Here is a 12,500-nt window from a genome sequence, read left to right as displayed (position 1 = left end):
TCGCGGAACTGACACCCCTGCGAAGTTCAAGGTCTGCAAGCAATAAATAAGATTTTTTTTTTTATCTGTTAATCAAAACGTTTGTGTATTTATATAAGTATACATACATACAACACACACAAACACACACACACATATATATATATATATAATATATATATATATTATATATATATATATATATAAATATATATATATATATAATATATATATATATATATATATATATATATATATATACAAGATATACTTTTATATATATATATGATTTTTTTTCTGTTAATCAAAAAGTTTGTGTATTTATATATGTATACATACATACAACACACACAAACACACACACACATATAAAAATATATATTTATATATATATATATATATATATGTATATGTATATATATATATATATATATATATATATATATATATATATATATAAATATATGTGTATGTGTGTGTATTTATATATGTATACAAATTTGGTCTACATAGTTCAGTGTGGGATAAGTCGGCTAACGAACAAGTTGAAATACTTCAGGCACTTTGCATTCAATCATCTTTTGTATTTGATGACCTTATCGGTGAACTATTGCATGGCAATTAGTCGGCTATTGTGGGTCGCAACCATGGTGGCGAAGACTTGCTAAGAACTAGATGGATAAAGCTTTCTGGAGATATGACGTGTTAGAGAAAAACTGCATGATGGAAAATTTATATGAGTAATCTAGTACATAATATTTTGTGATGCTGAGAGTTGTTTAATAGGTGTATTGCATGATACAGAATTTTTGAATCCAGAAACCATTGCAGGAGTAAAAGATTTTTTTAAAACTATTTAATGACCTGGTATAAATGCCAATTATCGTACATGTTTCCAGCCACACAGCTGGTTAATTAAGTGGTTCTTTATCTGATGATGAATTGTTTATTAATATTTAAAAAACAAAATTCATGAAATATAGAAACGATCATGTTTTAAAAATATTCTGCAGTCAAAAGTTTGCATGGTGTGGAAATAGCTCTTTTGTAAGACGAACTTTCCATATTTAATGAAATGTGAAGCGAAAATTGATCCTCATATTTATGGCATAAAACCATTAAATCAAACTCACATAAAAGTGCTAATGATCAATTTGGTTTACCATTACCCAAAAAGGCATCAGAAAAGTGAGAGGAATGTAATTTATTTTAACAACTAATAATTTTCTTCACTATTTTTTAACCACAGAGAATATCAGTTGAAGAAAGTACCATAAAATAACTTGCTATGCTGTCATGTGTGGAATAATGGCCACCTCTGTTATGACAAAGGAAGAAAAGGAAAATTGGTATAACATTAACTTGTATAAAATTGCTTTTTAATAGATATTTAATTAGCCAATAAAAATAAACTAGAGTGAACTGAAAAATAAATACTGCATAGAAGTACGTGAAAGGTAATTAAATTTATTGAGTATATTAAAAGTACTTTAAAGATAAGTAAATTGACTGATTATATTAAAAATATTTTAAAGATAAGTAACTTTATTGAACATACAAAAAGTACTTTAAAGATAAGTAAATTTATTGAGCATATAAAAAGTACTTTAAAGGTAATTAATTTATTGAGTATTGAAGTACTTTAAAGATAAGTAAATCTATTGAGTATATAAAAAATGCTTTAAAGACAAGAAACTTTATTAGTTATATAAAAGGTACTTTCAAGATAAGTAAATTTATTGCATATGTAAAAGTACTTTAAAGGTGAGTAAATTTCCTGAGTATATTAAAAGTACTTTAAAGATAAGTAAATTTATTGACCATATAAAAAGCACTTTAAAGATAAGTAAATTTATTGAGTATATAGAAGTACTTTAAAGATAAGTAAGTTGATTGAGTATATTAAAAAAATGATTGAGTATATTAAAAGTACTTTAAAGATTAGTCAATTTGCGTTTTAGATATGGCTATTTGCATCGACATAGAAAACTCAGGTCAAGATGATTATTGCTGGATATTATGCTATGAATTGTCATTTATTGAAAAATACTTAAAAATTCTCTCCCTGTGGTCCTATTTGACTTTAAAGATTTATATAGGAATGAAAGAATAGATAAGAAAGCAGCGGAATACGAAAGTCAGGTATCGGTGGAATCTTCAAGAAGGGAGGAGTATAGGGTAAAATACCGAATGGGCGACCTCTACCGTAGCGCGACCACCTTCCCGAAAAAGTACTTTAACACGTCCTGTAACCCAAGATAGACATTAGTCAAGAGCCAGTGTCCGTCGAAGCAACACCTCGAGACCTCTAGTTTCCGCTCGAAGTAAGTGTTTTCTCCCAAGTCACAAATCAATGCCATAATTTCCAATTTTCGGGAAGGTGGTTGCGCTACGGTAGAGGTGGCCGCCAGGTGACCATTCGGTATTTTAACTTATTGATATTTCTAACCCCATACTATTTAGTCGGACCTGAGTGACAATACTTTCACCAGAGATGAAACGTGTATTGTGATATCCGTAGATTTTCTCCGCAAATCTCACGCAGTTAGGTAAATGAATAAGGCATGTTTTGCTTACGGGAAAGTTTATTATACAACCTCGTTGATTTATTTGCCTAATTTTATAATTGTATTTCGTCAATATCATATGTTTTAAAGAAAACGTGGCATCTGCTACATGAATTGTTGTTAGCCGACCGAGCAGTGATACCCATTTGCTCATTTTCTGTTTTTATCTATAAAGTAAGACGTAAAAATGAACATAAGAACAAATATTAGACTATATATTTTCTGGACAAAGTGCGCTCCTAGTTGACAGCAGACAAATGGAGATTTTTATGTACCTTTTGTCGATTTCATGGTCATGGGAAGTTTAGTGAGTTTGAATCATGAAATCACGTGTAAATTTTCAATGTTTTATGAGAGAATTTATGGACCATCAAGGTTAACACGAGGAAGTACGTCATGATTCATTTATCTTTCGAAACTCCCCTTGAAGTATTTTGCATTCGAATTTAAAGCCTTCCAAAAGGTTTTACTTCTGGTTAAAAGGATTTATATTCTACGGAAGGGACTCTCTCTCTCTCTCTCTCTCTCTCTCTCTCTCTCTCTCTCTCTCTCTCTCTCTCTCTCTCTCTATATATATATATATATATATATATATATATATATATATATATATATATATATATATATATATGTTTTTTTGAGGCCTTTAAAACCGATTTCACAATGTAGCCACTTCTAGCTGTATAGAGTAACCTGAGATGACATCGCATCTAAGAAGTATTAGGGTCCCTGATACCGAAATCACAGAGAAACATTTTTTTTTTTTATGTTTTCTTAAATAAAGAAATTCTGAACACTGACAGGAAAGTATGCAGAGCTTTACAAGGCAACAGCATTAAGCACAAAGCCTACTTTTTTGTAAGTGTTGGTCAGGTAACCGCCGTTCGGTTGTTTCTGTCGGCGACAGAGACGGCTGGAACGGCGAAGTGGTCGTTCAGGTGATTCCAGCTCAGCAGACACTCCATGGGTGCCATGACTTTCAGCTATATATTTTAACACTACTGTGGCATTAATTGTCATTATTATTATTATTTTTTTATATATTTTTTTTTTTGCTCTATCACAGTCCTCTAATTCGACTGGGTGGTATTTATAGTGTGGGGTTCGGGATATTGCAATAAATTTATGAATAATATTGATTTATATAGAAAAATATGCATACTGCTATCGTAAAATATGGATATATATCACAATTTCATGTTTACACAACATAATAATAATAAAAACGCAACAAAATAAGCTGGTGGAGCGAAATGCGTCGTCTGCTAGGGGAATGAGATATCTCCGCCCACAGTGCTCTGGGGGAGGAGCCTGGAGGAGCCTGGCCGAAGCTCAGTGCAGTCCGGGAATATGCTTCCGGGTTGCATCCTGCCTCCTTAGGAGTCCATCACTTTTCTTACTGTATGCGCCGTTTCTAGGATCACACTCTTCTGCATGAGTCCTGGAGCTACTTCAGCCTCTAGTTTTTCCAGATTCCTTATCAGGGATCTTGGGATCGTGCCTAGGGTTCCTATGATTATGGGTACAATTTCCACTGGCATATCCCATATCCTTCTTATTTCTATTGTCAGGTCTTGATACTTATCCATTTTGTCCCTCTCTTATTATTATTATTATTATTATTATTATTATTATTATTATTATTATTATTATTATTATTATTATTATTATTATTGAACAAGTCTACGGGGGCCACTGACTTGAAATTTAAGCTTCCAAAGATTGTGGTGTTCATTTAAAAGAGGTTGCGAAAGATAACAGGAAACCCAGGAAGAGGAGATCAGTTATTAGAAAAGGGAAACTATAAAATGATCAATTGGTAAATAAATGGATAATAATATAAATAAATCATTGCCATTGTTTGAAGAACCAGAATGATTCAACCCGGTAGTGTCCTGGAAAGTGTTTGAAACCTCGTTAAATTTTGACAGGTCGTTTTTCCAAATTTTTTCGCTGCTTCAAGAGATTCGCGGAGAACATTTCCCGAAACTGAATTTTTAAAGCACCGTTGCAAAGTTTTTGAGAATACATATGTCAGCGGTTTTCACGCCTGGCAGAAACTTTATTAAAAAGTTAGTTTCTGGTTTGCAGTGGTTATCATTCATAGTCCAGATACCCTTTATGTGTTTAGACTTACTCAGATGTTGAATAAGTCTAAAGTTATAAAGGCAACGTTTTAGCTGCTAACCACATCATTTATCCATAAGGAGTTTCATCCGTTGATTTGATGTGAATGAAGGGATGACTGATAATAAAACTTAAAAAATTCATGCTTCATTGTTCTTGCTTGTGAAAATCATTCTTGAAAATGTATACATAAAAATGGGAAACATTATTGAAAAATGGGAAACACTATCTAATAGCCATTATTTATTCATGTATTTTATATTGGCATTAACTGTTTTTTTTGAGTAATTTGTTTATTGAATGGATAAGCCTAAGGATATCAGAGGACCATTCTTTTGTGATAGGTAAGACAAGGATCTCAGTTATGCCGTAGTGTACTATTCATGGACAAGTCATTGACAGCATGTCTTTCAGATTTACACATGTATAAGTTCTTCGCGCAATTGTTTTTAATCATTGCTTTAATTTAGTGATGATGTTACCATTTTAATGAGTATTTGAATATTAATTTTTTTTAATTTAACTTTGTTTATGAAGCTATAAAGTGACACTTGGATGAAAGTGGTCTTGTTTCAAATTTTTTCAGCCATAATCCACTGTGACTTCAAGAACTATTTCTGGTTAATCTTTTATATCCTGTTTACAGATATCCGCCATCAAGACACCAGGAATCATTCAAGGAACATCATCGGGAATTACTCAGTTATTTCGTGTTTTTTGCCATCTGAGAAGACCGGCATTTTTAAAACATACTTGTTTAGTGGCTTCAAAGTCTTTTCATTCTACCGTGACTCTTTAGAATTTCGTCACAAAGTCACCTAGAAAACATTCATGTCATTTTGTTCAGATCTTTAGAAAGTACAAAACGGAAAGAAAGTGATAATTCGAGTACGTTCAGTGCCCAGCATACCAAAGTCCAAAATTATCGTGACAAAAAACGTGATTTTTTAATGTCAGCTGCAGCTGTGATCATAAAGCTGTGATCCCTGCTCTCCCAAGAAAGTTGGCACATCTCCGTATCAGCAAGTAGAATGATCTATTCACCTGAATCAGGCAGATAATGGCGAGGATGGAATCGCATTCCTTGAGAAAGATAAGATTCGTCGTGTTGTTGCTCAGCTTATACTTCCTGGCACCACCCGCGAGTGCCATGGGTCAAATCGAGTGCTTGTGCCTCTGCCAGATGATATATGACGTCGCCACAGCCAATAGTTGGCAGTCCATAACAATCGTCTTCACAGATGAGGAAAGTAAGTTGGATTTTTTCCTTTTTTTTTATTTGACTGTACATTATTCGGAATTTATCTCTCTATTGTTACTGTTGTCTTCACTGGCGGATGGTTGGGGGATTTTCTTCATTTTGATAAGATTGTCAGAACATATAGAACTGGAATTTTTAAGGGCGGTCATTGTATAGCGTATATTTAGTATTTCTTTTATTTCATTTTGCGTGTTAGTAACTACAGCTCAGATGAATAAGGGTAATTCTACCAAGATATCTAATACATTTAGATATAGTAATTTTGTTCTATTTACTAATTTGAAAGGCCTGTTATGTTATGCAACCCTTTTCAATATAGTTCATCTTTAGTCAGTCGTTGCAAACTTTTTCCTTGCTTAAAATCAACTCTATATCACAGGCAAAGATCCTCCACGTCATATTCCTACTGTTTCCCTTATTTCATGAAGGTGTTTTCCTCATAAGTTTTTAATTGCTACAAAAATAAGAATAACTAAGAGCCACGAAACTGTTATATATGCACAATTGCCGGCGGTATAAGAACAGAAAAAGTATTTTAAGTCTTATCTCATCTGCATAAAATTGTGCAAGTTTGATTTTCAACTTCAGCACTTCCAATCTCCCTTAATCGACGATGCCTCACCTCCGTAACACTGTCCACACTAGACCTTTATAAGTGTCCCACGAGGAGCATAATTAATATCCCGGACACAAAAAAAAAAAAAAAAAAAAAAAAAAATCTGAAACGGGTATATGCGCATTCCGACAACTCAGCAGTCAGCACACTGTTTGAAGTGTCTCAGACCCACAAGAAATCAACAAGCAAGCTCTTCTGAAATCACCTATTTCAGTTCTCATAAGAAAATGACTAAGGCTTTGCCGCCTTTAACTACGTTTAGATGGATCTGTCGCTCAATTTAGGTCCCCGATAGTATCAGGCAATCTACTATTTTTGTATGACGCATGAATATCAGAGTACGTAGACTAACGAATATATTTGCTCCGGTGACTAAGAAGTATTCTATTATAATCTCTTCATCATGCAACGCTAAGACTGTACAAACAGTCGTAATACCGAGGTAAGTGACCAAAATACCTATTCTGGTCTTTATCTCTTTTATCATATCCCATAACGTTAGCAGCAGAGATATACTGAACAAAGTTACATGCTAATTAGCCTTTTTCGTATCTTTTTGTATAAATGTTAACGCGAGGTATCGCCTTTACCTGTCCGTAGAGGGGGGGGAATGAAGAAGGAAGTACTTAGGAGAATATGCATGAATATAATACCGTTAAAAGATAGGAGATTGTAGTAATAATAAGAGTACGTCTCGGAAAGTCCATAAAGTAGGCTTTTCCCAGTCACTGTAATCTCTTGAGGGAATCCCTCGTATGAAGTGAAGGACATTTTCATACAATGATTTTAAGCATTGGGCAGGAATGTGCAAGTATTTTTAAAGACTAACGAATTTTTCATGTCTGTATATGTATATATATATATATATATATATATATATATATTATATATATATATATAATATTAATCTATATATAGATCTATATATAGTCTATATATATACTTATATGTATATATATATCTATATATGTATGTATGTATGTATTGTATGTATGTATGTATGTATGTATATGTATATGTATGTAGTATGTATTTATGTATTGGAAATTTCGCTACGTATTTGTATTAAATATTTCACGAGCAATTTTCCAATATTATGTCTTCACGGGCCCTTTGTCATAAGGCCATAAGTAACCGAACTGTTGTGAAATTTTAATGGGAATAGAAGGTCCTGTTATGGACCTCTGGACACGATGTTATTAACCGAATGCAATTAGGTGAATGCTAATTAAAAAATATATATATATATAGGGTGTAAACCTGATGGCAATTCTAATTCGCTAAATGGATTAGTAAGTGAGTGGCATTTGTCCCAGCTAAAAAGACAGGTTTAACTAACTAACTCTCCTCTCTCTCTTCTCTCCCTCTCTCGTCTCTCTCCTCTCTCTCTCTCTCTCTCTCTCTCCCCTCTCTTCTCTCTCTCTCTCTCTCTCTCTCTCTCTCTCCTGATAGCAACGTTACTTCGCGTAAATCAATTAGTAAACATGACTTCTCTCTTTCTCCTTTGTATGACGCTATTATACACGACAAAAAAAGATAAAAAGAGAGAGAGAAAAAAACTTGGTGAAGATGGAAGAAGCGTAATTTTTTCTGTAATATCTTTTTTCCTTCAAGCAGTTGACTAACTAACATTCTTGCAAAGTGGCTGTGTATGAACATTTACTTGGAACTCTGCTTTGTTGCAAGTCGAGAAAAAAAAAAAAGTGTCGAAAGGGGCCTGAATAGGAGTTAAAACATATAACTGAAGTTCCTACGCATTTTTGTCAACATTTTTCGCCAGACTTGTTCTTAATAGGAATATTGTGAAGATAGATTTTTGCATTTTGTGCAAGTATCTGACTGAGTTATTTTGTATACACAAACACACACACACACACACACACACACACCCCTTCTAATTTCAAATGTGAAATATACGTAAATATATGCGTCCACGAATAGGAATAAAGCTGGGAAGAAGAAGAAGATATGCCTATGCCCTGTTCAGTCTCATACAACTCCAATGTTACGTAACTAACCCAGTTATTGTGAAACGGTCATGGATACGAGATATAAGCAAGCTCGTATGCTGCCTTTGTTTATGGTGACAGTACACCGTGTTAACGAGAATTCACCACAGCAGGTGGTTCATAAGTTATAACCTCTTCGTTAGGTAAAGAGGCTGTCAGTTTCGTTAAAAAGGTGATTAAAGTGATCCAAAGGGAGGTAATGTCGGCCTGCATATTTGTGTAATTGATTTTATGTACAGTTGCGACGAAGAATATTGTCTGTCACTAAAAAAAAAAAAAAAAAAAAAAAAAAACGCTTTCTGGGCTTCGTTCTTTGATGCAGGGTGTTCCAGTGTCGTCGTGCATTTATTACGAAATTGATTGTTCCTGCGGCTTAGTAGTTCTTGATGCTGTAACCGTCAAATTACGACGGTGAAGTATCAGACAGTTTCCAGCTGTTTTTGCATACCAAGAGCAGAGTGTCTTCTTTGAGAGAAATATATTCTTCAGGTGGTGTAGTTTTTACCCTATTTTGACATACTCTTTGTACTTTTATTATATTAATTAATGAACTGTTCCTCATTGCGTTTTGGGTGTATTGGCTTTAATACTTCCACAGATAAACACGCAAGCGCGAGTGTGTCCACACATTTATATATATATATATATATATATATATATATATATATATATATATATATATATATATATATATATATATATATATATATATCAAAATGACACAAAAGCAAAGTGAAACAACGTAGTGGATTGTTAGGCCTTTCGACACACGGTCCTTTACTAGCAGTTAGGTCGAAAGGCTTTTCATTCTAGGCATTTGCCTTTGTTTATACATTCATCACGTACCATACATTATATACATATATATCATATATATATAGATATATATATATATATATATATATAGATATATATATATAGATATATATATAATTATATATATATATATCTTATATATATTATATATATATATATTAAAAAAAATTGCGTTAGTGTGTTTCTTTCGTAAAATTTTTTAGCTCTGCCCATCTCAGCTTTTCTTCGACTCTTGAAAGAGGCCTCCTCTTTTTCTGCACCTGTTGATTGGTATTCAATATGTCTGTCTATTGACACCTACTTTAGTTTGCATGAAAGCCGTTCATTTATTTTCTGTAGTGTCCCCTTTTTTTATTTCCTATTTCATTCTGGGAAGTTTAAGATGCCTTAACTATCCTTTGTATTTCCCGTTTTCATTTACACTATTCGATAGTGTGTCATTTATATATTGCCGTTCATATCATAGTATTCTCTCCTAAACTTTTCCGTAGTGGTTACGTGGTCATTATAAACATATTATTGTTTTTGTCATTTGCTTTTCATAATCAACACAAGAATTTTGGTAATAATTGAAAACTTGTCCCTTTCCGATTTTAAAAAAAGTTACTCTTCGCTCCCGGGTTTAATTCACTACCATAAGAAAATCATATATCGTACCGGCGCTATTGACCGTTGTAACCGTCACGCAAGATGACTTATAGTCAGTCAAACAATCAGCCATTTATTGTTAAATAAATATCTGAACGGCCCAGCACATTACCTACAGGACTGAATAGTCTTCCATGGTATTTACACCCACTCATCCGGTGGCTCTGGTCACCCATGGCCGCTGGCTCCACTCTCAATCTGGATCTCTTAATGAACACATTATCTTTCCATATCATCTTCAGTCTCCTCACCTGACTCCTCCACTTTATTTGTCTTTCCATAACCATTGGGCATTGTACCCTCCTCCATTCTAATCATATGTCCTGCCCAACGTATCCTCTGCGATCTTGTAAATGACATATTAGCGGTTGTCTGGTTAAGTCTGGTATTTCTTCGATGTGTCTTTTCCTCCAAACACCTTCCTTTATATTGCCAATGGGATGTGTTATTCTACGCAAAATGCTGTTTTCACAAACAAGTATTCTCTGTTCTTGAGTTCACTCAGCGTCCAGATCTCACAACCATATAGTACAGATGGCCTGGTAATGGTGTTGTTAATTCCTAATTTGGTTGACATTGTGATGTTTCTGTTCTTAAAAGATGATGTGGACTGAAAAAGCATCTGTTTCCTGCTGTAATTCTACCCAGATCCTTTCTCTCTCTCTCTCTCTCTCTCTCTCTCTCTCTCTCTCTCTCTCTCTCTCTCTCTCTCTCTCTCTCTCTCATTTCTGGATGTTAACCTACTTCCTAAATATCTAAATTCCCTCACTTTTTCGATGTCTGTTGTTGTTTTAGATTTATCTGATCTTATGCCAGCACGGGTTCTTGCTCATAGAGCAGCCCTTAAAAATTCGATATCTACCATATTTTGTTGTTGCTATTGTTGTTGGTTGTTCCTTGACACATTTCATCATTTTGGTTTTACTTCCAATGATCTCCAGTCCTACTCTGGCAGCAGTTTCTTTGGGCGATATATACAAACGTTCTCTATTTTGTATATTTATGCCTAAGGTATCAGCATCATCTACAAACGCAATTGTATCTCCCAAGATGACCCAACCATTAACTTCTTTATTTTCTCTAAAATTAGATTAAACCATGGTATTTTTCTACTTAATTTTTTAGACCATTTTATTTTTTACGTCATTGATAAATAAACTCTTCCATGAGAAAAATCTCACCAGAGCTGACGCTCCCTAACAACTTCCTCGCTAAGAAATGTGAACTACTTGTTTCAGGTATTGATGCGAACCTCCATCCTATAATAAATTCTTATTTATATTTTGCAAGCTTGCGCAACCAAATAACGTACATGCCATAGGATATAACGGTTGTTTTTCGTCATTTGCAATCAATCCAATCGTATATTCGTCTTTGAAGTAACAAGTTTGCTGTTCAGTGTTATTAGCAAGATTTTTATTTTTTATGAGGGAAAGTCTGGGTGGGGTCGACGAGCCTTGATTCTGAATGAAATTGGGATTTACTGGTAGTTTGTTGTTTGATAAGTAACCCCTGTATGAGAGAGAGAAGAGATGACGAGAAGAGACTGGAGGATGAGCGACCCGAGAGAGCAGGAGAGGAGTCGATGAGACTGCGCGAGAGCCTGAGAGGATGAGAGAGAGAGAGAGAGAGAGAGAGAGAGAGAGAGAGAGAGAGAGTAACTGCATGGTGCTAACGATTTTGATTATAGGCATTTAGTTGCCATGTCTTCCTGTTATAAATTGCCTCCAATTTTGACATCTGTCTCTCCTTGCAAGATATATCGCCTATAAGAAAAATGAATTAACTATTCAAAACGTGTGAAGGAGTCCTTCTTGCAGCACCAAAGCACAATTTGTCATGACCAACTCACGTGACGGGAGTTTTAGCAACAAAGGAAGCTTCTGTCACGTTCCAATCGACATCACGAGTGTTCCATGCATGTGCAGAAAGCAGTTCATTTCTCCAGGTCACGTGTAGCTTTTTGATATGACCTGGAACGAAGAGGGTCTCTTTTGGGTGACGTAGTAAAGTTGCGGCTTTTCCGATACCTATTTGTCGTGGAGTGATAAATTATAATTGTTTGTGTCAGTTAGCTGACATTTAGTGGCGAGTTTTTTTTTTTTTTACTCTAGACATGGAACGTCAGCAAAGCTTGGATAAATGGCTGTTGAGAGTAAGAGTGAAACTGTGTAGCCTACGATGCATTGTTGATACGCTGGGTTGTTTGACCTCTAGTGAATATTCTTTGGATTTTATGTATTATCCATTTTTCAAGTTATAACGAAAATTATTCTGGTTTTTGTCTGTGAATCTTTCTTTGTAAGTGTGTATATAAACTATATAGTAAACGTTTGCAACAGCACACTTGCAGCAATAGTAAGAATAGTAAAACGTATTCGAAACATAAAAATAAAGCCATCATTACGGAATATACAATAAAATAAAACTGCATACCGGTTAGTATGTACAGATTTATCGGTTTACGTATGAGTGGA

The 12,500-nt window shown here is 34.2% G+C and overlaps 1 protein-coding gene across 3 annotated transcripts in view; it reads left to right on the top strand.

Moving 5' to 3' along the window:
• The window catches only part of LOC135201804 (glutamate receptor 1-like), a 377,856-nt gene that overhangs the window by 334,785 nt on the left and 30,571 nt on the right, over positions 1–12,500 (top strand). For all 3 annotated transcript variants that reach the window (XM_064231071.1, XM_064231070.1, XM_064231072.1), the window contains one exon: positions 5,320–5,923. In XM_064231071.1, the coding sequence (XP_064087141.1) occupies positions 5,734–5,923 (190 nt within the window). In that variant the 5' untranslated portion in view covers positions 5,320–5,733. The remainder of the gene's footprint in view (positions 1–5,319; positions 5,924–12,500) is intronic.

This window comes from Macrobrachium nipponense, chromosome 28 (assembly GCF_015104395.2).
Source record: "Macrobrachium nipponense isolate FS-2020 chromosome 28, ASM1510439v2, whole genome shotgun sequence".
Taxonomy (NCBI): domain Eukaryota; kingdom Metazoa; phylum Arthropoda; class Malacostraca; order Decapoda; family Palaemonidae; genus Macrobrachium; species Macrobrachium nipponense.
The sequence above is the reverse complement of the archived record's forward strand: the minus strand, read 5'-3'. Positions and strand labels throughout refer to the sequence as shown.